This window comes from Ictidomys tridecemlineatus, chromosome 11, assembly GCF_052094955.1.
Source record: "Ictidomys tridecemlineatus isolate mIctTri1 chromosome 11, mIctTri1.hap1, whole genome shotgun sequence".
Lineage (NCBI taxonomy): Eukaryota > Metazoa > Chordata > Mammalia > Rodentia > Sciuridae > Ictidomys > Ictidomys tridecemlineatus.
In genome coordinates, this window is record NC_135487.1 from 19,654,181 (window position 1) to 19,682,081 (window position 27,901).

General features: G+C 40.9%; 1 protein-coding gene across 3 annotated transcripts in view; it reads left to right on the top strand.

Moving 5' to 3' along the window:
- The first annotated feature begins 3,859 nt into the window (after positions 1-3,859).
- Gmeb1 (glucocorticoid modulatory element binding protein 1) overlaps positions 3,860-27,901 on the top strand; it is a 45,860-nt gene continuing 21,818 nt past the window's right edge. The window contains exons 1-5 of one of the 3 annotated variants that reach the window (XM_078025722.1): positions 3,860-3,957; positions 15,523-15,680; positions 23,177-23,289; positions 24,851-24,975; positions 26,313-26,416. In XM_078025722.1, coding sequence (XP_077881848.1) covers positions 15,553-15,680; positions 23,177-23,289; positions 24,851-24,975; positions 26,313-26,416 — 470 coding nt within the window. In that variant the 5' untranslated portion in view covers positions 3,860-3,957; positions 15,523-15,552. Of the gene's footprint in view, positions 3,958-4,416; positions 4,547-15,522; positions 15,681-23,176; positions 23,290-24,850; positions 24,976-26,312; positions 26,417-27,901 lie in introns of those variants that run through there. The other 2 variants (XM_078025721.1, XM_078025723.1) reach the window with 2 other exon arrangements.

Sequence of the window (27,901 nt, forward strand, 5' to 3'; positions counted from 1 at the left end):
CTATAGTAAAAAAAAAAAAAAAAAAAAGAAAAGAAAAGAAAAGAAAAAAAAAGAAAGAAAGAAAGAAAAAAAGAAAAACATTAAAGAGTTACATCCACTCACTCTCTCTGCACTTTTTCTATATCCTACCTGATCCTTTATACTCTGGTATCCTCTCCAACCTCAGAGGGGACCCCACCTCTGTTTGTTTGGTTTGTTTTTGGTGCTGGGGATTGAACCCAGGGCCTTAGTGCATGCAAGGCAAACACTCTACCAACTGAGCTATATCCCCAGCCCCAGGGGACCCTGCCTCTGAAGGATCAGCAATGACCTCTCATTTGTCAAATCCAATGGCTACTCCTTTTCCTTTCCAGGGCACTCTGCAGTTTCTAATATTGGTGTCATCCCCTCCTTCTGGAAACTCCCTGGCTGCCCAGTGGGCTTCCTGTCTCCTCTCTGTCTAGGGATACAACTTTTGGGTTTGTCCTGCAGGTTCCCTAAGTCTTGGTGCTGCCTAGGTTTGAGCCTCTGGCCCTCACCCTCTCTGCACACCCTCCTCAGTGACCCCATCCACTCTTGGGATTGGTTGTCCCATCTACACAACAGGTCCCAAATTCCAGCCTTGGCCTCTTGCCTGAGACCAGTCAATTCAATTCCTCTGGACACCTTCATCTGGATGTCTCAACAGCACCCCAGGCTCCACAGTCTGAAATGATGAGTCATTTCTACCTTTCCTCAATCCCCAACCGCCAAACCAACTCTTTGTGCTTTGTTCCTTCATTTAGGGTCTTTCTTGACTCTTTCTCACCTCTGCCCCTCAAATCTGGTCTGTTACTAATGCCTATGGTTCTAATTTTGAACAAAGTCTGAAGCACATGGGCTCATTGCTGATATGTTCTTCTTAGGCTTTCTTTTTTTTTTTTCTAATATTTATTTTTCAGTTTTCGGTGGATACAACATCTTTATTTTATTTTTATGTGGTGCTGAGGATCGAACCCAGCGCCCCATGCATGCCAGGTGAGCGCGTTACCGCTTGAGCCACATCCCTAGCCCCTTCTTAGGCTTTCTTTCCTCCCTCTCCCCTCCATCCCTCCTTCCTTTTCTTTCTCCCTTCCTCCCTCCCTTCCCTTCCTACTCTCCCTTCCTTCCCTTCCTCCCTTCCTTCCTTCCCCAGGGATTGAACCCAAGGGTGCTTAAACACTGAGCCACATGCCCAGCCACCCATGTTTTATTTTTTTTTCTTTTAAGACAGGGTCTTGCTAAGTTTCTTAGGGCCCTGCTAAGTTGCTGAGGTTATCTTTGAATTTGAGAACCTCCTGCCTCAGCCTCCTGAGTTGGAAGGATTGTAGGTGTACACCTCCACACCAAGCTCTTCTCAGGTTTTAAAGCCTGCAGAGAAAAGGAAGCTGAATACCATGAGACAGTAACATCTCCAAGGGGTATTATTGCAAAGCAGGCAAAATCATCAATGTCATTTTGACACTGCCACATTTGGCATGCTTGTGGAGAACTCTGGAACCATGTCTGCACCAAATATGAAGGACTCTCTGTCATTGCCACTCTAGCTTAAGATATTTTACTGCTGATGTGCTTTCTCACCTTGTGTTGCATAAGGCCCTTGCTCTTTCTTGACTGGATGATCATAGCAGTCTTCCCACAGATTCCTTTTCCTGGTCTTTCCTCTTTGCAGTTTGTTTGGTTTGTTTGTTTGTTTGTTTTGTTGCTGGGGATTGAACTTAATCCATGCATGCTAAGCATGAACTCTACACCTCCAGCACCGCATCCAGACAATATAATTTTCTCCCTTTTTCTTTTTTCAGAACTGGGGATTGAACCAGGGACATCATGTCACCGAGTTACATCCCTACTCCTTTTAATATTTACTTACATTTTTGGTACCAGGGATTGAATCCAGGGGAACTTAATCACTGAGTCACATCCCCAGCCCTTGTTAAATTTTATTTAGAGACAGGATCTTACTGAGTTGCTTAGGGCCTTGCTAAGTTGCTGAGGCTGGCTTTGAACTTGAGATTCTCCTGCCTCAGCCTCCTGAGACTTTGGGATTACAGGCATGTGCCACTGTGCCCAGTGTATATTTAATTTTGAGACAGGGACTTACTAAGTTGCCTAGGCTGGCCTAGAACTTGTGATCCTCCTGCCACAGTTTCCCATGTAGCTCGAATTAGGCATGCACCACCACACCTGAGGTCTCATATTTTCTTTCTAAATTTTTCTGCATGCAATGAGCTCTGTTTCAAATATTGGGTGGATAGGTGATAGAGATTGATGTACAATAGATAAATATATAATCTAGGGGATTTGAAATTGTAAGGATTAGCCAGGTTATTACAGGATTATTACAGGCCATGTCACAGGCCTGTAATTCCAGCTATTCAGGAGGCTCAGATGGGAAGATAGCTTGAGGTCAGGAGCTGGAAACTACCCTGGATAATATAGCAAGATCCCATTTGAAAAAAACAAACAAAATAAAACCTGGGAGATCTGGGGATGTGGTTCAATGGTAGAGCCCTTGCCTAGCATGTTCAAAGTCCTGGGTTCAATCCTCAACACCACAAACAAAAAAACAAAGGGAAGAAATTGTGAAGGTTGTTATATAGGTAAGCAGGGAAATGTGAGAGAAAATAACTAGGACCTGGGGAAGGAATTCTCTCAGATGCTGTCTTTGTCCTGAAATAGTAGATCCTGATGGAACCAGAGATGGCAATAATAGAGAACCATTTTGGTGGGACCTGACCTGTGCTGGGAACCAGGGAAGGCAAGAGAGGAATGAAAGATGAGTACCAGCTCTGAAGACCTGAGGGAGGAGCTGCCTTGAAGAGGGAACAGCGAGTAATAAGGCCCTGAGGGATTTTTAACTGGGAGGAAACATAATTTGACTTTTTATCTCCTTCACAGATTACTTGCCCTAGGACAATAACATTTGGGGATGGGATGGGTGAGGTGCTAACCACTAGGAAATTTCTGAAGTTCTGTGGGCTGGAGCTAGGTGTTGGCTGTGCAGGTGGAAAGGATTTCAAAATTCCATGAGCCAGGCATGGTGGCAGATGCCTGTAATTCCCGTTACTTGGGAGGCTGAGGCAGGAGGATGGCAAGTTTGAGGCCAGCCTGGACAGCATAGGCAACACAATGAAATACCCTCTCAACAATAAAAGTAAATAACCAAGGGGCTGGAGATGTAGCTCTGTGGCAGTGTGTGTGCTTACTATGTTGGAAACTCTAGGTTCAATCCCTATGGCTTCCCTCTTCAGCTTCATTTCCCATTTCTTTGTCTTTGCATATATTATTAATTAATTAATTTTAATTAATTGAACCCAGGGACACGGTTTTGCTTAGTTGCTGAGGCTGGCCTTGAATTTGTGATCATTTTGCATCAACCTCCCAAATTGCTGGGATTACAAGAGAGCATCACGAAGATTTCCCACTCATTACTCTTAATAACAATAGCAACCACCTTCGCAGTTATAACCCTGTACTCTAATGAAAGAAGTTCTTGAGTTTACATCCTGGCTATCCCATTTAGCTTCTCATGTTTTCTTTACTTTCGTTTTAATCTGTTTAATGGTAGTGAAAAGAACTTCATCTATTTAACACAGTTTTTGTGAGGCTTATACTAAACAAAGGCATCTCCCCCAAAGCCTGGTCATGGGGTTTAATACTTGTTAGTTATTATTACTGATCAGAAACTTTCCTAAGCACATCTGATGTATCATCTATTTGTTACATACACATTATGTCTTTTGGAAAAAGGTTTAGAGCTGCCAAGTCACTCCTCCGGAGTCGTTAAAGTTCCAACAGATAAGTCAGGAGTTGAAACCAGAACCTCACCAAGTAGGAAAGCCCTAGCACACAAGCCTGAGTCACACGTAAGGGGCTTGCTCAGCCAGATTCCCGCCCCGCGCTGTGCAGGGGATTGAACCCAAGACCTCGCGCACACTGAGCAAGTGCCCTGCCACTGAGGTATATCCCAGCCCTTTTCATTTTGTCTTAAACTGCCCAGGATGGCCTGGAACTTGCACTTTTCCTGTCTCAGCCTCGAGTCACGGGGATTACAGGCATGCTTCTCCCCTCCTCCACCGGATCTTTTGATTCAAATTGATAATTGGATGATAACTTGAAGATGTGATAAGCTATAAACTGCATCAAATAGGATTTGGGTAGGTAAACGGGATAGAGTCCTCCAGAGGAGTAGAGAAACCTGGCTTGTCCCTGATTGTGGATGAGGTTATTCTTTAACTTAGGCCTTAAAAAGTGTGTGTGGGGAGAAGAGTTCCTGGGGTCACTAGCGACCTTTCCAATACTGCCTTTCAAGGGCTGAAGACCCCCTGCTCACGAAAAGCCCATATCCCTCGGCTGAGGTTTATCCTCGGCGGGGGCTGGCAAATAGGGACGCGTCCCCTTTAAGGCGCCAGCTCGCCGCCGGCGGCGGCCGGAAGTGTTGAAGCCCGGCCTGGCGGCGGCGGTGGCGGTAGCAGCCGTGGCGGCCTCTGCGCATGCTCCGTCGCCCGCCCGCCCTGGCCGCTCGCCGCCCGCCCGCCCGACGGAGACGGTGAGGAGGGGGAGGGGTGGGCGCGCGGGCGCGGGCGCGGGGTGGGGTGGGGGCGGGGGGGCAGGCGCGGGGGCCGCGCGGCGGCCGGCGAGGGCGGGCGGGCGCGCAGGGGGCGGGGGGCTGCTGCCTCCGCGGGCGCCTCCCCACGCCCTGTGCGTGCCGCCGCCGCCGCCGGGGAGCGAGCGGACGTCGCGGCGCCGCGGGGGGGTGGGGGGACGCTGCCGCTGGGTCCGCCCGAGCAGCCGGGCCGCCCCCAGCGCGGCCGGCCGCGCCGCGAGTGCTCGGGTCCCGGGGACCAGGCCGGCGGGGCCGGCGAGCCTGGCACGGGGTGGGGGGTCCCGCGCCCCCGGACCGAGGGGCCCGGAAGTCCTCGGCCGAGGGGCCTGGAGGGCCAGAGCTACTCCAGACCGAGACGTCCAGGCGCCCGGGACCCGGGCGAGGGGTCGGGGGTGCCCGGGGTACCCCCACGGGCGGGGTCCGTGAGCTCCGGCCCTTCGCTGAGTAGCTGGGAGGGGCCTGGCGCCCGCCCGGGAGGAGGCAGAGGGGAGGGAAGCCCCGATGCCGCTCGCGGGAGACCCTCGGAGCGTCGGTGGCAGCGAGAGCCGAGAAGGGGTCCTGCTGAGGAAAGGAGGGTCCAAGTTTCATCCGAGGGGCGCGTTTGAGGCCTCGACTATGCAGCCGAAGGGACAGGAGGCAGGTCCTTTTCCAAGGGCAAGAGACAAGGGAGAGAGCAGGCCCACAGATAGAGTCGGTGGGAAGACACCTGAAACATGCTGAAGTAGGAACGAGGGGGGTCCATCTCTGAGGGTCGGAATGGAGTGTCTCCGGATGCACAGGCAGAGAATAGGGTGGTCTTCTGTCAGGAAAGAGGGAAACGTATGGTTTGAGGGTTGGGGAGAAGATAATTGAGGAAAAAATGAGGGTACCCCTGCTTTCTGAAATGACCTGGGAATTGACCAAGTGTCATCTACTTGAGGTGCCAGATAGATGAGGGCAGAGGAGGCTATGTGAAGGACTTGGGAGAGGGATCCACCAGACTTGACCTAGGGATCTGGACTCTTCTAGTCCAAGAAGCAGGAGAAGCCCCGAATTTATCTCAAAATAAGAGAAATAGCAAACACAGAGCAGGCTTCCAATGGTGTCTTTAGGAGAACCAAGAAATTGAGTTTTCTTCCTGTCCTCCTCTCCTCGCCTCTGCTAGTAATTACCAAAGTGCATTTGTGGAATTCTTTCTTTATGTACTGGTTGAAACCAGGGACACCTCCCCAGTCCTTTTTTATTTTATTTTTTAATTTTTTGTGGGGTACCAGGGATTGAGCTCAGGGATACTCAACTGCTGAGCCACATCCCCAGTCCTTTTTTTTTGTATTTTATTTAAAAACAGGGTCTTACTGAGTTGCTTAGCTGGCTTGGAACTCAAGATTCTCCTGTCTCAGCCTCTGGAGCTGCTGGGATTACAGGCGTGCTCCACCAAGCCCTGCCCCCCCCCCCCTTTAATTTTATTTTTACACAGGGTCTTGCTAAATTGCTGAGGCTGCCCTCGAACTTGGGATCCTTCTGCCTCAACCTCTGTGCCAGCCTATGGGACTTTTTTTTTTTTTTTTTAAATGTGATCCTATAATACCCAGGGCAGCTCTTTTTTTTTTAAAAGAGAGAGTGAGAGAGGGGAGAGAGAGAGAGAGAGAAATTTTTTAATATTTATTTCTTAGTTTTTGGCAGACACAACATCTTTGTTGGTATGTGGTGCTGGGGATCGAACCGGGCCGCAAGCATGCCAGACGAGCGCGCTACCGCCTGAGCCACATTCCCAGCCCCTATGGGACTTTTTAATTAAGTGGTTAGACTATATTTATTAGTCTGTTAGCCTTATCCCAGTTATGTATATTTACTGTTTACTGGTTTAAATGATGACTTATATTTTACCTCAGCAAATGCATTGAATGACTAACTTCTCAACTTCATTGGTTTAGTTTGAGCCCTAACCCCTGGACTCCAGTGGAATGACTTGCCAAAGAACTCTTACTCCATTGCTTCCCTAAATACCTATGGTCTCCAATCTATGACATATCCAGAACTTAATTTACTCTGGATAATTCCCTCATAGCAGTTGTGATATGCCTGTTGGCTTCATTATATCTGGTAGCACTCTGCACTCTAAATCATCTATTATAGGCTGGAAAAGGAATAAAGAATGAAGGGGGGGTGGGGATTAGAGGATTTCCTCCTTAAATAATAATAAAGTTTCAATTTAGAAATCTCTTAACATTTTCTTCTTATTTATTTGTTTATTTATTTTTGGTGTGTGGTACTGTGGACTGAACCCAGGGGTGTTCTATCCCTGAGTATGCCCCAGCCCTTTTATTTTTTATTTTGAGACAAGGTCTCCTAAATTACCCTGGCTAGCCTTAAATTTGTGTCTTCTGCCTCAGCCTCCTGAGTCAGTGGGTACAGATGTATGCCACTGAGCCTGGCTCAACTTGGACATTTCTTTAGAGTACACTGTATGGTCTAAAAGTTGCAATAAAGTGTGAAATAAATTATATTCTGGGGTTAGAAAATTTCAGAGTATTATTATTTTTCAACCACCAATTCTAATCTTTCTACAGTGATGCAACAACACTTGTGCTTATTTTAACCATTACATCATGCCATATTTTAGACATTGGTTTTCAGGACACACAAAAATGAATTTAATTCAGTAGCCAGTTGTGGTGGCACCTGCCTACAATCCTAGCTACTCAGGAGGCTGAGGCAGGAGGACTGTAAGTTTGAGGCCTCTCAGCAACTTAACAAGACCCTGTATGAAAAAGTAAGAACTACTGGGGGTATTGCTCAGTGGTAGCATACCCCTGGGTTCAATCCCCAGTAACAAAATAAATTTAATTTAAAATAAATTTAATCCAGAGTAAATTTTGTGACAGTATATGCAGTCATGTGCTTACTTACAAAGTGTCTTTTTTGTCTTTGAAAATAACTACCTTTTCTCCATCCTTGCCAAGAAATATACATTTTTTTTTTTTTTTTGGTACTGGAAATGAAACCCAAGGCCTCATATATGCTAGGCCTGCACTCTACCCCTGAATTACACGCCCAACCCCTGAAATCTGGAAATTTCATATTTGTTTTCTATACACGTCCCTAGAATGAAAGTGTATATTTTCACAAGGAATACTCTAAGGCCCTTTCCATGAAATACACAAAGGATCAACTCATCTTGCTGTAAGTTTTTGTTGCTGTAAACAAGAGATACTTTTCTTTTACCTTTACCTCAAAGAGAAGACTTTGCATTTAATCTGTATAGTCTGTAGGCTGGTTTCAGTTTACTCACTAGAAATATGGTATTTAGGGTAATGAGAGATATTCATCCCAAACTTGCTTCTCTAAAGAATGTATAACTGGAGCTGGGGTTGTGGCTTAGAGGTAGAGGGCTCTCCTAGCCCATGTGAGGCACTGGGTTCGATTCTCAGCACCACATACAAATAAATAAAAGTAAAGGTATTGTGTCCATTTGCAACTAAAAAAAAAGAAGAAGAAGAAAAAAAAGAATGTATGACCTGGCATAGTAGTTCATGCAAGTTCAAGGACAGCCTCTGCAATTTAGTAAGACTGTCTCAAAAAAAGGGCTAAGATTGTATCTTGGTGGTGCCCGTGGGTCCAATCCCTAGTACTGCATACTGCAAAAAAAAAAAAAAGAAAAAAGAAAGAAAGAAAAAACGGGTCTGTGTGAATTGTATGTTGAATCAGACCCAAGTCTGACTGATACTGAAAACATGTAGATGACTATAATTATCTTCTCTGATAAAGTCTCAGAAAGTTTAGAGAAGGAATCAGAACATTCCTTTTGGGTTCCAGGATGTGGAGGGGTCAAAAGTAGAGTAAAATGTGAGTTCTGTTGAGGAAGGTATTAATCAAGAACTTAGTTAACTACTTATTCAGAATATTATGAGGGGACTCAACCTTCAGGTAAAAGGTTGAAATTAGAAGATTCCTTCTAGTTCTGCTTCTGTAACCCATCAATTGACCTAAAGTATTAATTTTATTTATTTTTTTAAAGTTTTTTTTTTTTTTTTTAAGAGAGAATTTTAATATTTATTTTTTAGTTTTCGGCGGACACAACATCTTTGTTTATATGTGGTGCTGAGGATTGATCCCTGGCCGCAAGCATGCCAGGCGAGTGTGCTACTGCTTGAGCCACATCCCCAGCCCCATATTTTTTAAAGTTTTAAACACCTTTTTCTAGTGATAAATTTCACCTGGAATTTATTTTTATTTTTATGTCTACTTATTTTGTGGTGTTGGGGATTGAACCCAGGATTTTGGTCATAACAACACAAACACTCTATCAACTGAGCTATATCCCTGGCCCTGGAATTTATTTTTTATTTACTTTCGTGTGTGTGGTGTTGGGTATCAAACTCAAGACCTGGCACAGATTAGGCAAGCACTGAACCACTGAGTTATAAGACCATCTCCAGGATTTAAATTTCATATATATTTTAATTTTTAAAAACACTAGTATTGAGCTAGGGTTGTGGCTCAGTGGTAGAGCGCTTGCCTATCATGTGTGAGGCACTGGGTTTGATCCTAAGCACCACATAAAAATAAATAAAATAAAGGTCTTGTGTCCATCTACCACTTAATTTTTAAAAATCCATTAGTATTTAGCATGTAGCAAGCTTATGGGAATTATTTCTCTAAAAATACACTTACATTTAAATAATAGCTTAGGTAAATTGATGCTTCTAATTTCAACCTTTTACCCTAAGATTGAGTCCCTTCTACAAAATTCTCTTTTTGTTGAAACAGAGTCTTGCTAAATTACCAAGTCTGGCCTCAAACTCGTGATCCTCTTCTCAGCCACTGGGTCCAGCTTAAGGTCTTGATCTAATAAAGTTTCCTCAATTAAGCACTCAGATTTTACTCCTGAGCCCTTTTACACCTTATAATGAAAAAAGAATATTCTGGCTGCTTCTTTAACCTAACATTTTATCAGAGAAGATAATTTAAATTAAATATATAATAATAACATGACAGTGTTTGACAGTTAATGAATGGCCTATAAATGTTACCTGCTGTTTTTTTAACTTGTTCTACATTTTTGTGACTCAAGTTTTGAAAATATCTATAAGTTCAGTTATTCTAGGATCAGTATGCCCCATCATAGTCCTTTTTAACCTTTTCTAGACTTAAGAATTAATCGGTTTAGTTCTGTTGCAGACATCCAGCTAAACTAGTTTTTGATTCTTGCTTTTATCTTCCTAGTTTTTTGTTTTGTTTGTTTGTTTATTTGGTTGGTTTTTGTTTATTTTTAATGTGATGCCGGGGGTAGAACCTAGTGCCTCACCATGCTAGGCAAGCGCTCTACTACTGAGCCACAACCCCAGCCCCTTCTTCTAGTTTTGAATTGTAAGTTTTCAGAAGTTCAGATTGTGTGCTATAATATCTCATAAATTCCTTTCTTCCTCTAAGATATAACAGTGTCATACACCTCTTTTCCTTTTCTTGTCCCTGAAGAGCAAGTATTGCTCCTTTTATATCAAGGAGCTAAAATCTGTGCATGATATGGAATAGACTCAGTAAATATTTGTTGAACTGGTCATAATGATGGACCATAAGCTATTCAACTTAGCCTAGCTGCCTAAGCAAATTTCTATCCCCTTAAGACTTCTAGAAGGGCTGGGGATGTGGCTCAAGCGGTAGCGCGCTCGCCTGGCATGCGTGCGGCCCGGGTTCGATCCTCAGCACCACATACAAACAAAGATGTTGTGTCCGCCGAGAACTAAAAAATAAATATTAAAAATTCTCTCTCTCTGTCTCTCTCTCTCTCCTCTCTCTCTCTCTTTAAAAAAAAAAAAAGACTTCTAGAAGATTCTAGAAGTCTTTTAGGGTAAGATGTCATTCATTGAACAAAAAATGTATACTTGCTATATGCTGGGTTTCTTTAGAAAGGCTTAGGTTTGCACTTCTATAGGTTTAACATTTGGAAACCATTTATTACTCTTCTGTGTCTTGGATATTGTGATGGGCCCAGGGGAGCCACTGAATAAGTAAAAGGAATATTTAGCTGGGTACAGCAGTGTACACCTGTAGTCCCAGCTACTCAGGAGGAATTTGAGACCAGCCTGAGCAACATAGAACATGAGGCCCCATCTCAAGAGAAGAAAAAGGAAGGAACAAACAAAACATTTGGTGAGGTGGCACGTGCCTGCAATCCTAGCAATTTGAGAGTCTGAAACAGGAGAATTGCAAGGTCGAACCAGCCTCAGCAACTTAGCTATACCCTGTCTCAAAATAAAAATACAGAGCTGGGGGATGTAACTCAGTAGTAGAAAGAAGAAACAGAGACTGTGTGTGTGTGTGTGTGTGTGTGTGTGTGTGTGTGTGTGTGTGTGACTGAGGATTTGACACAGGGCTTTGTACATGCTAGACAAGTGCTCTAGCACTAAGCTACACCCCCAGCCCCCAAAAAAGAAAAGGAAAAGAAAGAGAATAAAAGAGAAGCAAAGAAAAGCAGTCCTTTCCTATGAGGTACAATTTGATGGGGAGAAGCTGACAAAGTGAGGTGATGAGGGAGCAAGAACAAGGTTTTTTGCTTTTTTTTTTTTTTTTAATGGTGTTGGGGATTGAACCCAGGGGCCTTGTTCATATAAGGCAAGCACTCTACCAACTGAGATATATCCCCAGCCCAGTTTTTTGTTTTTTTGTGTGGGGTTTTTTTTTTTTTTCCTGGTACCAGGGATTGAACCCTAGAGCACTTAACCACTGAGCCACATCCCAGCCTTTTTATTTTTTATTTTGAAACAGAGTCTCACTAGTTTGCTTACAACCTCACTAAGTTGCTGAGGCTGGCTTTGAACCTGTGATCCTCTTGTCTCAGCCTCCCAGGCCACAAAGATTACAGGTTTGTGTCACCATGCCTGGCAGGAACACAAGTTTAAACCTAGACAAGGAGGTCACAGAAGACCTCCCCAAGGAGGTGGTATTTTAAATAAGTCACAAAAATGCTAGCAGGGACTAGCCAAAGGAAAGAAAAGGGAATCCTAGGTAGAGGAAATAAGTGGGAAGCTTCAGATGAAGAAAAAGAAAAGTATCTGACAAACTGGAAAAATTTGATCTTAGGAGCCTACTCTGAGAACTATGAGAAATGTTAGCAAGGTGGGCAGAGGACAAATTTAGAGAATTTTGTAAGCCAAATTAAGGTGTTGTGCTTTATTCTAACAGCAACAGGAATACACTGAAGGATTTTTAAGTGGGAAAGTGGCCTCTGGCCTTTAGTAGGATTACTTTGACTGCTATGTGGAGAATGAATTAGAGGAGACCAAGATAGAAATTAGGATAGAGAGAAGAAGCAGCTGGAAAAACCCAGGTAACAAGAGTGTGGTGCCCCAGATATGGTAGTGGCAGCACAGATGGAGAATGGGAGGATGATTAAAAGAGGGAGGTAGAATGGATAGGATTTGGTGGTTGATTGGATTTAGAGAGAAAGAGAGGAGTCAAAAATAACTTCTTGTTTTCTGGCTTGTGAAAAGGGGTGAAGGGAAGCACCACATACCGAAGCAGAAAATACAAAAGCAGGTTTGAGAAAGAGTATCAGTTCAGTTTAATGTGCCTATAAAATATTGTAGAGGCTGTTGAATATAGGAATAATAGAATTCATGAAAAAAATATGAGGAATTTTAACTAGGTCATATACAAGTGAAGTTGATTGACCCATCATATATCATTGCCTAAGATGAGCAGGGCAATTTAGCAAGACTCTCAAAATTAAGAAGAAAGGGCTGGGCACATACTTCAGTGGTAAAACATTTGCCTAGCTAGCATGCATGAGCTCCGGGGTTCAATCCCCAGTACTGCAAAACAAACAAACAAACAAATAAATAAATAAAGGTGGGGGTGATAAAACAGTGAGTGGTACAGTGTGTACAAACCAGATGGTAGGGGAATACAGAAAAGAAAAATGGTTTGACAATTAACTTCATGGAGGATAGGCTTTGATTTGGGCCTTGAATAGAAAAGGAAATGAGGGACAAATGGCTTAACGCATAACAAGGGCACAGAAATGTGAAAATGCATTAATATGTTCAGAGTATTGAAAGTGGTTGGTATGTGTGAAGCTGAAGTTCTAGGGGTGTGATAGACACAAATAAAACTGGAGAAGTATTTTGAGATCAATGAAGTAAACTCTTTTTGGTGGGGGATGAGGTACTAGGCACTCGATCACTGAGCCACATCACTTGCCCTATTTTGTATTTTATTAGAGACAGGTCTCACTGAGTTGCTTAGCGCCTTGCTAAACTGCTGAGGCTAGGTTTGAACTTGCAGACCTCCTACCTCAGCCTCCTGAGCCCCTGTGCCTGGCTGTCCTGGTCATTTTCACATAGCCATATGTTTAAGTAAATACACAGCTCTTACCTGTGTTCTTGTAAGTGAATCTCTCTTTTCAACTGTGAAGACTAACAACTGCAGAATGTCCAGGTGTCTGTCTTTTTGTTAAGAATGGAACAGTACTTTGAGTTATTTTAAAATTAAAGAGCACATGATGCTGCATGTTGGGTTTCTTCAGTAGCTCTGAAGGGTGATATCAGCTGAGATCAGCTCCATTCTTTTTTTTTTTTTTTTTTTTTTAAGAGAGGGTGAGAGGGCTGGGGAAGTGGCTCAAGCGGTAGCGCGCTCGCCTGGCATGCGTGCGGCCCGGGTTCGATCCTCAGCACCACATACCAACAAAGATATTGTGTCCGCCGAGAACTAAAAAATAAATATTAAAAATTAAAAAAAAAAAAAGAGAGGGTGAGAGGAGAGAGGAGAGAGAGAGAATTTCCAACATTTATTTATTTTTTAGTTCTCGGCAGGCACAACATCTTTGTTGGTATGTGGTGCTGAGGATCGAACCTGGGCCGCACGCATGCCACTACCGCTTGAGCCACATCCCCAGCCCCAGCTCCATTCTTTTTGAGGCAAAGAGGTATTAAAAAGTTCCTAGGGGGGCTGGGGATGTGGCTCAAGCGGTAGCGCGCTCGCCTGGTATGCGTGCGACCCGGGTTCGATCCTCAGCACCACATACCAACAAAGATGTTGTGTCCGCCGAAAACTGAAAAATAAATATTAAAAAAATTCTCTCTCTCTTAAAAAAAAAAAAAAAAAAGTTCCTAGGGGCTGGGGATATAGATCAGTTGGTAGAGTGCTTGCCTTCCATGCACAAGGACCTGGGTTCAAACCCCAGCACCACAATAGATAGATAGGTAAGTAGATAGACAGATAGATGGTTAGATGGATAGATAGATAGATTCTCTAGAAGTTCCTAGAAGGTGGGTGTGTTGGTGTATGCCTGTAATCCCAGTGACTAGCGAGGCTGAGGCAGGAGTATCGCAAGTTCAAAGGCATCCTCAGCAAAAACAAGGCACTAAGCAACTCAGATCCTGTCTCTAAATAAAATACAAAATAGAACTGGGAATGTGGTTCAGTAGTTGAACCTGGTTACCTGCCCCCGCTCAAAACAAAACAAGGGCTGGGGCTCAGCGGTAGCACACTTGCCTGGCATGTGTGAGGCACCAGGTTTGATTCTCAGCACCACATATAAATAAATAAATAAATAAATAAATAGATAAATAAATAAATGTTTATAAACAAGTTTAAAAAAAAAACATTAAAAAAATTAACAACAAAAAAAAACAGAAGTTCCTAGAGAAGTTAACTTTTTTTTAGGTTTATAGAGATTATATATTGAAATTCAACATTTATTAAACAAGTACTCAATGCAAGTCATCTTTCCCTTCCCATACAACTCAGTTCAGTCGGTCAGCAGGTACAAAGTATTTACAAAAGATGGAGAACTTGATGAGGTGTAATGGCTAGTCGCACAGAAAATAGATAGGACACCTACTTTCCAGGAGCTTACTGTTAAGATGGACTAGTATGCAATAAACCAGCTCTTCAGAATAAAAACCAAAAACCTTGAATTGTAGTGCTTGTGAGCTTCTGTGGTATTTGTATTCCCAACATTGCTGATCTCAAACTACTACCAACTTGAGATGTCACTACTCAGAGTTGAGATGAGAAACACATAGTTGGTTCTCAGGAGCTGGTAGAGCTGGTTGTAGCACATCAATCAGTGAATAACACATATTAAGAAAACTTGCAAGTGGAGTATGGTGGAACACATCTATAATTCCATTCATTGATTTGGTAGACTTGAGGCAGGAGAATAAAAGTTTAACAACTTAGTGAGAATCTCAGCAACTTAGCAAGACCTTGTCTCAAAATAAAAAGTAAAAGCCAAAAAGGACTGGGAATGTCGCTCAGTGCCCTTTGGATTCAATCACCAGTATGAAAGAAAGAAAGAAGGCCTGGGGTTGTGGCTCAGAGGCAGAGTGCTTGCCTAGCATGTGAGAGGCACTGGGTTCGATCCTCAGCACCACATAAAAATAAAGGGGGCTGGGGTTGTGGCTAAGTGGTAGAGCACTTGCCTAGCACACATGAGGCACTGGGTTCAATCCTCAGCACCACATAAAAGTAAAATAAAGGAATTGTGTCACCTACAGCTAAAAAATATATTAAAAAAATAAAGATATTGTGTCTACCTACAACTAAAAAATATAAAGAAAAGGAAAAAAACCCTACAGGGCTGGGAATATAACTCAGTGGTAGAGAACTTGGCCTATCATTCATGAGGTCCTGGATTTGGTCCTCGGCACCAAAAGGATGGAAGGATGGGAGGGAAGGAAAAAAGGGAAAGGAAGGAAGAAAAAAGGGTGTGAGGGAGGAAGGAAGGAAGGAAGGAAATCTACAATAGCTAGTGCTGAGGCATTTCTGGAAAGATCAAAGTCCTGTTAGCTCCCTCCTATAATTCCCATCCTTTTCAGAGGACAATGATCTCTAGGGTACTCTTGGAATTGGTAGTCATTATTTTGGCACTTCTCTCCTATGGTTGCCATCTTTCAAACCAGATGAAGTAATTAGTGCTTCTTGTTTCCTAATAGAAGCCTCAGCTATCAGACTTCATGTGAAAGATGGCTAATGCAGAAGTGAGTGTCCCAGTGGGAGATGTGGTTGTGGTACCCACTGAAGGAAATGAAGGGGAGAACCCTGAAGACACTAAGACCCAAGTGATCTTGCAGTTACAACCTGTGCAACAAGGGTAAGTGGCTAGAAATTTGGTATTCTGAAAATTTGGGGGAGGTTTAAAGGGTGGGAAAATTGTAACTTTATAGTTGTTTAGCCCAATGGACATTCAACATCAATCAGCTGGCTGAGTTTTCATAGTGATATGTATTGTGGTTTTTTTTTTTTTTTTGTGCTAGGGATTGAACCTAAGGCCTCCTACATACAAGGCAAGCACTCTACCCGCTGATCTATATTCCCAGGCCCTATATTTGTCTTTTGTTGTTGCTGCTGGATATTGAACCTAGTACCTTGCATTTGACTGAGCTATTTCCCTAGTCCCTGTATTTGTCATTTTAATATTATTATAACAGTTATCTATTTCCTTGTCTCCCTCTTTCCTCTCTGCTGAGTGATTTATTAGGATAAGTTATAGGGATCCCTCATCTTATATAGTAATAGTCTTTTTTTTTTTTTTTGCTTTTTTTTGTACTAGAGATTGAACCTAGGGCCTCATGCATACTAGGCAAGTGCTCTATCACTGAGCTATATTTATTCCAAGCACTCCTACCCTGCCCCCAGACAGGGTCTTACTAGGATGCCTTGAATTTGAGATCCTCCTGCCTCAGCCTTCGGTGTCACTGGATTACAGGCATGTGCCACTGCGCTTTGCACTGTCTACACAACTTTTTTTTTTCTTTTTGTTACTGGGGATTGAGCTCAAGGGCACTCGATGACTGAGCCACATCCTATGTTATTTAGAGACAGGGTCTCGCTGAGTTGCTTAGCACCTTGCTGTTGCTGAGGTTGGCTTTGAATTTGTGATCCTCCTGTCTTAGCCTCCCAACCTGGTGGGATTATAGGGGTGTGCCATTGTGCCCACCTCAAAAGAGGTCTTAATGGAAAATAAGAATTAGATCTGCACAGAGAAGGAGGGGTAATTCTTCTGTCTTGGAGAATGTATAGAAGATCCTTCATGGGATTAGCAGTGTTCCTGGGCAAATAATACAGTCCTAATCTTTTTTTTTTTTTTTTTAATTGCCCCTCCTGCATCATACAGGTTTCTGCCAATCCTGTTCTAATCTAAGTAATGTACCTTGTCTTAAATATTTCAAATTTCAAATGTATAGGTTCATTGGTATACCTTTGTGATCCCAATGATGAAGGAGGCTGAGGTAGGAGGTGGTCAAGTTCAAGGCCAGCCTGGGCAATTTAGCATGACTATCCCAAAATAAAACATATAAAAAGGGATAGGGTTATAGCTCAGTGGTAGAGTGTTCTTGGGTTTAATCCCTGGTACTGCAAAACAAAAAAAGAAAAAAAAGTTCAAATATATACACCAATAAAGAAAACATTATAATGAACCCCCCAGCTTCATCAATACATGGTTGACTATTTCATGTCTTTATCATCCCACTTTTTTTTTTTTTTTTTTTTTTTTGGCACAAGGGACTGTACCCAGTGAGCTACATTCCCATCCCTTTTTTATATTTTATTTAGAGACAGGGTCTTTCTAAGTTGCTGGGGGTGGCTTTGAACTCATGATCCTCCTGCCTCAGCTTCCTGAACTGGGATTATAGGCGTGTGCCACTGTGTCCTGCTCTTTATTTTTTTTTAAAGTAAATCTAGATATTTGAATGTATCTTAAAAAAAGAAGGATTTTTTTTTTTTTACTTTGGCAATACTGGGTATTGAATCCAGGGGTGCTTTACCCATAAGCTACATCCCCAGTCCTTTCTATTTTTAATTTTGCCAGAGGGTCTTGCTGAGTTACCTAGGCCGGCCTTTAATTTGTGATTCTCCTGCCTCAATTACAGACTTGCACCACCATACCCCACTTCTTGGCAGTTTTTTTTTTTTTTTTAAGAGAGAGAATTTTATTTTTATTTATTTATTTTTATTATTATTTTTTTAATATTTATTTTTCAGTTTTCGGCGGATACAACATCTTTATTTGTATGTGGCGCTGAGGATTGAACCCAGGCCGCACGCATGCCAGGCGAGCGCGCTACCGCTAGAGCCACATCCCCAGCCCGAGAGAGAGAATTTTAATATTTATTTTTTAGTTTTCGGCGGACACAACATCTTTGTTTGTATGTGGTGCTGAGGATCGAACCCTGGGCGCATGCATGCCAGGCGAGCGCGCTACCACTTGAGCCACATCCCCAGCCCCTTGGCGGCTTTATTGTCTCATGCAGTCCTCATTTCTTCTATCTTTCTTAGAAAGTGTTCCAGTAGTCACTTGTCCTATCCTTATTAGAGACAGAAAAAAAAAAAATCTATGCTATTAGTCTTAGTTTTTCCTTTTTCTTCTTTTTTTGTGGTACTGGGAATTAAACATAGGGCCTTGCTTATGATAGGCAAGCACTATACCATTGAACTGCATCCCCTACCATTTTCATGTTTTTATTTCGAGAGGCTTTTGCTAAATTGCCCAGGCTGGCTTGGAACTTGTGATCCTCCTGCCTTAGTGCCTCCTAAATTGCGGGGATTATAGGCAATGCACCATGGTGCCTGGCTCATTTTTTTTTTTTTTAATTTAGTTGAATTCTATTTTTTATTTTCCTAATGATATTGCCTTTTCTGGAAATTCCATGTTTCTAGATATGGGCTTTTTTTTTTTTTGGTACTGGTGCTGGGAATTAAACCTAGGACCTTGTGCATGCAAGACAAGTACTCTACCAACTGAGCTATATTCCCCAGCCCCTGGGCATCTTTTTTCTTGGCATTTTTTGTTGTTTCTTTTTTTCATTATTTTTTTTTATTTATTTTTTCACCTTATTGATTTTAGATATAGTCATCTTTGTACAACATATATTTACTCCTTAAGCCACTGTTTACATTGAGCTTAGTATATGGGCTAGCTAGTAAACATTTTGAGATACTACATTTTGACATGCCTATAACTGATGATATTCAGTTGATTTCTCTACTTGTATTTTCTAATTATTTGAATTTTTTTTGAGAGAGAGAGAGAGAGAATATTTATTTTTTTAGTTTTCGGCAGACACAACATCTTTGTATGTGGTGCTGAGGATCGAACCCGGGCAGCAAGCATGCCAGGCGAGCGTGCTACTGCTTGAGCTTCATCCCAGCCCCTTATTTGAATATTTTATTGCATTTTAATCTTAGTTTTAAGAAATGAAAGGGGAGCTTGGCAGTAGTGCATGCCTCTAATCCTAGCAACTCAGGAATCTGAGACAGGAGGATTGTATGTCCAAGACTGATCTCAGCAACTTAGTGAGACCTGTCTCAAAATAAAAAATAAAAGGACTAAGGGCTGGGTGCCATGCTACACACCTGTAATCTCAGCGGCTCGGAGGCTGAGGCAGGAGGATCGAGATTTCAAAGCCAGCCCCAGCAAAAGTGAGGTGCTAAGCAACTCAGTGAGACCCTGTCCCTAAATAAAATACAAAATAGGACTGGGGATGTGACTCAGTGGTCAAATACCCCTCAGTTGAATCCCCAGTAACCCCTCCCCAAAAAGGACTAGGGTATAGTTCAGTTGTAGAGCACCCATGGAGTTTAATCCCCAGTACGGCAAAAAAAAAAAAAGGGGGGTGGGGGTTTAAAAATATTGATACCAGTAGTGAGATGTAAAGAACTCATATGACATGAGATAAAGATGGATAGCATCAGGAGCCAGTGTTAAGCCACAATCACATTTAACCTGATTGGCCATGGGTTTATGTAGGAAGGAAAGAAATACTCAAGAATGTGTATAAGACTCTGGGAATATATTGGTGAAGATTATGTGTAAAGACAAAATAATAACAGATTTTATATAAATATTTTTAGATTTCAATATATAGAACTCCCCTTATGTTAATTTAGCTTTTTAAAAAATATGTATATATGTATACACATATATTTATGTACATATATGTATATATATTAGTTGTAGATGGACACAGTACATTTACTTTATTTATTTTTATATGGTGCTGAGGATCGAACCTAGTGCCTCATACATGCTAGGCAAGTGCTCCTCCACTGAGCTATAGCCCTAGCCCTCTATTTAGCTTTTAAATATATGACATTTTAAACTTTTTCAGGTAGTCATTGTATACATATTTGCAGAAATGCATTAATTAGCAAAAGTAGACTATTTCGTAGCAGTCTCCATATATGCATAGAACCTGACACATTATATAAGATGATACTTTCATATTAACAGTAGGTTGGCTTTAAAGTATATACACTTTTTAAATTTAATTTAATTTAATTTTTTTGGTACTAGAGATTGAAGACAGGGGAACTTTACCACTGGGCCACATCCCCAGCCCTATTTTATGTTTTATTTAGAGACAGGGTCTCACTGAGTTGCTTAGCGCCTCCCTAAATTTCCAGGCTGGCTTTGAACTCTCCTTCCTCCTGCCTAAGCCTCCCTAGTTGCTGGGATCACAAGTGGGCGCCACCACCTAGTGGTAGTTAACTTTTTCAACTAAAATCTCTTTTATAACATACTCAAAAAGTTTCCAGGGGAAGTTAAAGTACCAGGATTTTATCACCATTTTTGAATTTCCAGTTCACTTTGGATTGATTATTGAGTTTTAAACATTATGTGATTAGAGTTTTTTTTTGTGTGTGTGTGGAACTAGGGATTAAATCTAGAAGTGCTTTACCACTAAACTATATTCCTAGTCCTTTTTATTTTGAGACTGGATCTCACTAAATTGCTGAGGGTTTCTCTAAGTTCCCCAGGCTGACCTTGAACTTTTGATCTTCCTGCCTCCATCTCCTGAGTCCCTGGGATTAAAGGCATGAGCTACCATGCCCCAGGGAATCAGAGTTTTAATATTCCATAAATTTATTCAATGTACTGAGTGACTTTAATTTTTTCTGTAGAAGAAATTCAGTCCAAATGTGGTAGGATAGTTCAATTTGAGGAGGAGCAGCCCTGTTTTTCCTTTCATGCTGTATCTCTTTCTAGTAGGAAGTTTAGGGTCACAGACTGAGTGGGTAGCTCAGTGGAAGAGCATTTGCCTAGCATGTACAGGACCCTGGGTGTAATCCCTAGCACAATAAACAAACAAGCAAATAAATAAAAGCAAATAAATAAATATTTTTGAAAGTTTAAAGTCAAAGAAGATGTATTAATTCTATCAGAACAATAGAGTACCCCTTAGTTTTTGAGATAGGACCTCACTGAGTTGTTGAGGGTCTCATAAATTGCTGAGGCTGGCCTTCAACTTGTGTTCCTCCTGCCTCAGCCTTCCAAATTGCTGAGATTATAGGCATGGGCCACTGCATCTGGCCTATTTATTTGTTTGTTTTTATTTATTTTTTCAGCGTTGGGGATCAAGACTAGGGCCTCAAACATGCTAGGCAAATGGTCTATGTCTGATCTGCATACCCATCCCATATTGAGATGGGTGTTTAAGAGTTTTCTAACTTAAAAAAGTAAAGTTCTTTTTCTTTTTCTCTTTGTTTTCTTTTCTTCCTCATACCAAGGATTTGAGGCTTTATTTTTATTTATTTATTTATTTATTTTTGGCGCTGGGGATTGAACTCAGGGGCACTCGATCACTGAGCCACATCCCCAGCCCTATTTTGTATTTTTTATTTAGAAGCAGGGTCTCACTGAGATGCTTTGTGCCTTGCCCTTGCTGAGGCTGGCTTGAACTCCCAATCCTCCTGTCTCAGCCTCCCAAGCCACTGGGATTACAGTCATGTGCCACTGCACCTGGCTGAGGCTTTTTTTAATAGTGCAGAGAGTTGTTTTTGTTTGTTTTCTTTTCTTTTCTTTTTTGATACTGGGGATTTAACTCAGGGATATTCTACCATTGAACTACATCCCTAGCCTTTATTATTTTTTGTTTTGAGATAGGGTTTCCCTAAGTTGCTTGTGGCCTCATTAAGTTTCTGAGGCTGGCCTCAAACTTTAGATCCTCCTGTCTCAACCTCCCGAATTTCTGGGATTATAGGCATGTGCCACCATGCCCAGCTTGGAAGTTATTTTAGACATAATAAATTCAACAAAATCCTGTGGGAGATCCAAATGTATGTATTTACTTAGCAGTTATCTGTTTCCTGGTTTGAAATTCAAAAGGGAAGTCTGTACTATAGGTGTCACCATGGAGTTGGATAGTCATCTATGTAAAGATTACTCAGGCAGGGCTGGGGTTGTAGCTCAGTAGTAAAGTGCATGGCTTATGCATGAGGCACTGGGTTCCATCCTTAGCACCACATAAAAATAAATAAATAAAATAGAGATATTATGTCTATCTACAACTAAATAAATATTTTAAAAATAAATAAATAAATAAACAAAGATTACTCAGGCAGTGCTTTCAAATAACAAAGTGTAAGAATTAATGCATCAGGTTTATTTTTTTTTTTAATTTTTTTTTGAGAGAGAGAGAATTTTTTATTTTTATTTTTTAAAGATAGAGTGAGAGAGGAGAGAGAGAGAGAGAGAGAGAGAGAGAGAGAGAGAGAGGATTTTAATATTTATTTTTTAGTTTTCGGCGGACACAACATCATTGTTGGTATGTGGTGCTGAGGATCGAACCCACGCCGCACGCATGCCAGGCGAGCGCGCTACCGCTTGAGCCACATCCCCAGCCCCATCAGGTTTATTATAGAAATTAAGCAAACACATGACAGTAAATTATGTTAGATTATCTGAGCCCATGAATGTGGAGACATTTTAGGTTGGTCTGTATTATATAACCATCCATTAAGTGGTGCCTCTAGTTACTAGTAGTTAATTTGGGCATAGTTTTTTTTTTTAATATTTATTTTGTTGTTGTTGTTGTTATAGTTGAACACAGTATCTTTATTTTATTTTTATGTGGTGCTGAGAATCAAACCTAAGGCCTCACATGTGCTAGGTGAATGTTCTATCGCTGAGCCACAATCCCAGCCTGGGCATAGTTTTTTTTTTTTTTTTATCTTACTTTTTTTTCATTTTTTTTGTTCATGTTAATAATTTGGTAATGATGCCTTAAAAGATGCTAAAGTGCAGGAATGGGAATGTAGCTCAGTGGTAGAGCACTTGCCTAATATGTGAAGTCCTGGGTTCAATCCCAGCAGCCCTAATACACACAATGCTAAAGTACAAAAGAAAAAAAAAAAAAGCTAAAATATCTAGATTTCAACAAAATACATCAATTTCTGTGGTCAACACGGTTCTTCCTGTCTTGAATTATTTATATTCTTCTCAGGTGAATTCTATGATTTCGTCTTGTATTTGAAGCAAAACTTAAAAACAAAATTTTTTTAATTAAAAAAAAACTGTGTCATGAACATTTTTAGTGATGTGATACAGGGAAAAGGCTGGTGAAATAAAATAGCAAGTGGAGTATACTAGCAAGAATTACTTTCCTTTGAAGTGAGGAAAGTTGTTGCTGACTTATTTCCATGGTAGTAGCTAGTGCTTCGAAGCTTGAAGTTTAAATACAATGGGAAACTAGTCAAAGTACTAACATAGAATTGTTGAGTATATTTATTTTATTCCTTTTGAGATAGAGTAAAAACAAATTTCTTAACCCCATGCTGTGAATATTAATTTTTTCATGATTTATGTAGTTTGTTTATCGATGGACACTTTTACAACAGGATTTATGAAGCTGGGTCGGAGAACAACACGGCAGTTGTAGCAGTAGAAACTCACACAATACACAAAATTGAAGAAGGAATTGGTAAGTCTTTGTTTTTCTAGTACTTTTGACCTTTGCTTCCTTGGTTGAGCTGTTTTGCCTTTGTGTGTGTGTGTGTGTGTTGGGGGTCAAACCCAGAGATAGCTTCACCTGTGCTAGGCAGATACTCATTAAGCTACATTGCCAGCCTGAGATACCTTGCCTACCATGCCTTATGTTTTCCTTACACCTAGTGTGCCTACCAATACTGCAGCCATCAATTTGATGGAAGCATATTTAGAGACTAAGACCTACTGACTAAGATGTCAGGGCTGGCAGATGATTATTTAATATCAGTATGATAGGGTAAATGAAAGATTATTCATCTATAAAAATCCCACAAAGATAGAAGCTTGTCTAGCAAACCCCAGGCCCTGGTTCAATTCCTGCTACCATCCAAAAAAAAAAAAAAAAAAAAAATTCCCACAAAGAAACAAGTTGATACCTGTCATTAGAGAAATTGCCGATAAGGATTGATGAGGTGTTGACTCAAAGGCTGTCAGGAGAAAGAAACTGGAAAGAAATTTTGAAATTAAGCAAACTTAAGTTTGAATCCTATTTTGTCACTTTTTTTTTTGGTGGTATCAGGGATTAAACCCAGGGCCTTGCACATGTTAGACAAGTGTTCTACCTCTACTACTCATCTATGCCGCAAGCCTTTTTTTTTTTTTTTGTATTCGGGATTGAACTCAGGGGAACTTGACCACTGATCCATGTCCCACCCTTATTTTGTATTTTATTTAGAAACAGGGTCTCACTGAGTTGCTTAGTGCCTTGCATTTGCTAAAGCTGGCTTTCAATTTATGATCTTCCTGCCTCAGCCTCCCGAGGTGCTGGGATTACAGGCTTGAGCCACCATGCCTGGCTCCAGCAGCCTTTCTTATTTTATTTTGAGGCAGGGTCTCACTAAGTTGGCTAGGTGGGCCTTGAATTTGTGATTCTCCTGTCTCAGTCTCCTGAGTAACTAGGATTACAGGGAGCCACTGTCTAGTACTACTTTGTCACTTTTTAGCTGTGTATCCTTGGAAAGTCACTGATTTTTCTGAGGCCCATAAACTTATATGAAAAACATAGCAAACAATTACTGCTTCACATGATTTTATAAGAGCTAAATAATACTAAGCATGTAAAGCAAATACAGGATGTTGTGGCACATGTCTATAGTCCCAGCAGTTTGGGAGGCTGAGGCAAGAGGATATAGCTCAGTGATAGATTATCCCTGTACTTAATCCCTAGTACTGCAAAACAAAACAAACCAACCAACAAACAATACATATATATGTTAGAGTGTCTAGCACATAGTAGAAGGTAGCTATTATGTCAAACTTCTGGAGGATTCCTAAACAATACTAGCAAGAATGAACTATTAGATCCTTAGGGAAAGTAGGAAACTAGTAATTTGGAATTTAAAATTTGGTGAAGGACTGGAGATACAGCTCAATTAGTAGAGTGCTTGCCTTGCATATACAAGGCCCTGGGTTCAATTCCCAGCACCACAATAAAATAAAATAAAATTTGGTGAAGACTTGTTTATTAAATAACTGACTTTTTTTTCCATTTTCAGATGCAAGCACTATAGAAGCAAATGAGGATATGGAAATTGCTTACCCCATAACTTGTGGAGAGAGCAAAGCCATTCTCCTCTGGAAGAAGTTTGTATGTCCAGGAATAAATGTGAAGTGTGTTAAGGTAATTGTCTTCTTGCTGAGATGTTTCAGGACTTTTCCTTTTCAAAGGGTGTTGTTTCAGTGCCTCCTCTCTCTCTTCCACCAAATCTTTTTTTTTTTTCCCTTTTTCTGCAATTTTGGGAATGCAACCCATGGCCTTGAACATGCTAGGCAAGCTCTACCATTGAGCTACACTCCCAGCTCCTAATCAGTGTTTTTGATTTTATAGCTATTGTTCTATCATTTCACAGTAGAAAAAAATAAGGGTTGACTTGTATTTAAGTCCTATTGGAATATAAGTCCTATGAGAGTAGAAGACTTACCTGTTTTGTTCACTACTATAAATCCAACCTTTAAAATGTTCCTTTTTTTTTTTTTTTTTTCTTCCCTTTTGGATCTGGGGATCAAACCTAGGGCCTTATACATGATAAGCATACAACTACCACTAAGCTATATACCTAGCTTGAATGGTCCATGATGTATAATAGATAATCAATAAATATTTGTTCAATGAATGACTAACTGGATGACCTTGACCAAGTTTTTTTTTTTTTAATTATTGATTGACCTTTATTTTATTCATTTATTTGTATGTAGTGCTGAGAATCGAACCCAGTACGTCACACATAATAGGCAAGTGCTCTACCTCTGAGCCACAACCCCAGCCATTGACCAAGTTTTTTAATATTTCAGACCCTCATCCTAAAATCGAAATAATCATATGTGTGTGTGTGTGTATGTGTGTGTATGTATGTATATATACACACATATATATGTATTTTTACACATATCAATATCTATAATGCAAAACTGCTAGTTTAAATCAGATAATATATGTAAATGCCTTATACTAGTATGTATTGTGGAAGAGTTTATTCAAAATTATTATTTATAAAAATAATCTTTACAAGAGCATAATGTGAACAGAATTGTTCATTCTGTCTGTCACCAATAAAGACAGAATGAACAATTCTGTTCACATTATGCTCTTGATTGGTGGCTACATCAGTATCCATAGATACTAGTTATTACAATGGCATCATCCTAGATTAATTAGGATTACAGAATTTCAAGGCTCTGCAGTGCTGTTGTTTTCTACCACAGTTGTTCTTTCCACCATCCTGAATCTTGACCTTTAGGCTGGATAGATTATTTCAGTTAATTTCCTCAGCCTTTCCAACACTAGAACAAACTTCTGGATTCAAAGTTTAAGTCGATAGTAGATACTAATCAATTCATTTTCTATCTGGGCATTGTTTTGTATGTAACAAATAGAGTTATTATTTCATTCTTTTCCCTCTTGACTTGCCTACATTGACATTGAACTGCTTTGGACTTTTTTTTTTTTTTTAACTTTAGTTCAATGATCAGTTGATCAGCCCCAAGCATTTTGTTCATCTGGCTGGCAAGTCCACTCTGAAGGACTGGAAGAGAGCCATTCGTCTGGGTGGAATCATGCTTAGGTAAGATCTAACACACACCTTTCAACAAACTTTGGGGCACTTAATTGTGGTAGGTCTTTTTCTCTTTACTTTGAGGTTTGTATTCTGTCTGAAGGATTGGCTTGAACATTCCATGCATTATTTGTTCTTTGTCAATTTGTTGTGTTTTTTGGGGGTGATGAGGATTGAACTCAGGGGTACTGTACTACTGAACTACATTTTCAGACCTTCTTTTTAATATTTTTTTAGTTGTTGGTGGACTTTTATTTTATTTATTTATATGCAGTGCTGAGAATAGAACCACGTGTGTTAGGCAAGGGTTCTACCACTGAGCTACAACTTGCTCCCAACACCCTCTTATTTTTTATTTTGAGACAGGGCCTTTTTTTTTTTAAATTTTATTTTATTTTTAGGTGGTGCTAAGGATCGAACCCAGCGCCCCGCGCATGCCAGGCAAGTGCATTACCGCTTGAGCCACATCCCCAGTCCTTGAGACAGGGTCTTGCTAAGTTGCTTAGGGGCTCACTAAATTGATAACACTGGCCTTGAACTTGTGATACTTCTGCCTCAGCCTCCTGAGTCTCTGGGATTACAGGCATTGGATACCATGTCCAGCTCATCAAGTTGTTCTTTTTTTTTTTTTTTTGCTGTTGAACCCAGGAGCACTTAACCACTGAGTCACATCTCCAGCCCTTTTTTAAATTTTATTTAGAGAACAGGGTCTTGCTGAGTTGCTTAAAGCCTCACCAAGTTACTGAGACAAGCTTTTAATTATCAATCCTCCTATATCAGCCTCCCAGACTGTTGGGATTATAGGCGTGCAACACTGTGCCTGGCTATCAAGTTGTTCTTAATCCTTTTTCTTTCTTTTTTTTTTTTCCTTCTTCTTCTTCTTTTTTTTTTTTTTAAGTGCTGGGGCTCAAACCAGATCCTCATGCTTGCCAGGCAAGCCCTCTATCACTGATCTACTTCTTCTCAGCCCCCAACTTATTCTTAAATCTCTGAGAGAGTCAGGCATAGTGGCATACACCTGTAATCCTAGAATATTAGGAGGCTGAGGCAGAAGGATCACAAGTTTGAGGCCAGCCTGGGCAACTTAGTGAGACCCTATCTCAAAATAAAATAAAAAGGGGTGGAAATGTATTTCAGTGGTAGAGAGTCCCTGAGTTCAATCCCCAGTGTTACCAAAAAAAGAAAAAAAAGTTGGATAGATCAGATACTCTCTTGGCAGAGAAGCTCTGAGTAGATGACAGTCCTGTTTGAATCCACCAAACAGAGAAGTCAAAGAGCAAGTGAAACAACCATGCAGCAGTGTAGGCTGTTCAACAAATCCTGGGATAATCTGGTGAAGTAGAAGGGTGCTTGAGCATTAACAGTTACACACAACAAATGCAATCCTCACCATGGATGTACCCCGGAAATAAACATCAGAATGTGTAATATTCTGCACTCTCACCCCTTTTTTTGTAACAAGTTTACTATTGTAGTTTTTCCCTCTTGAATATT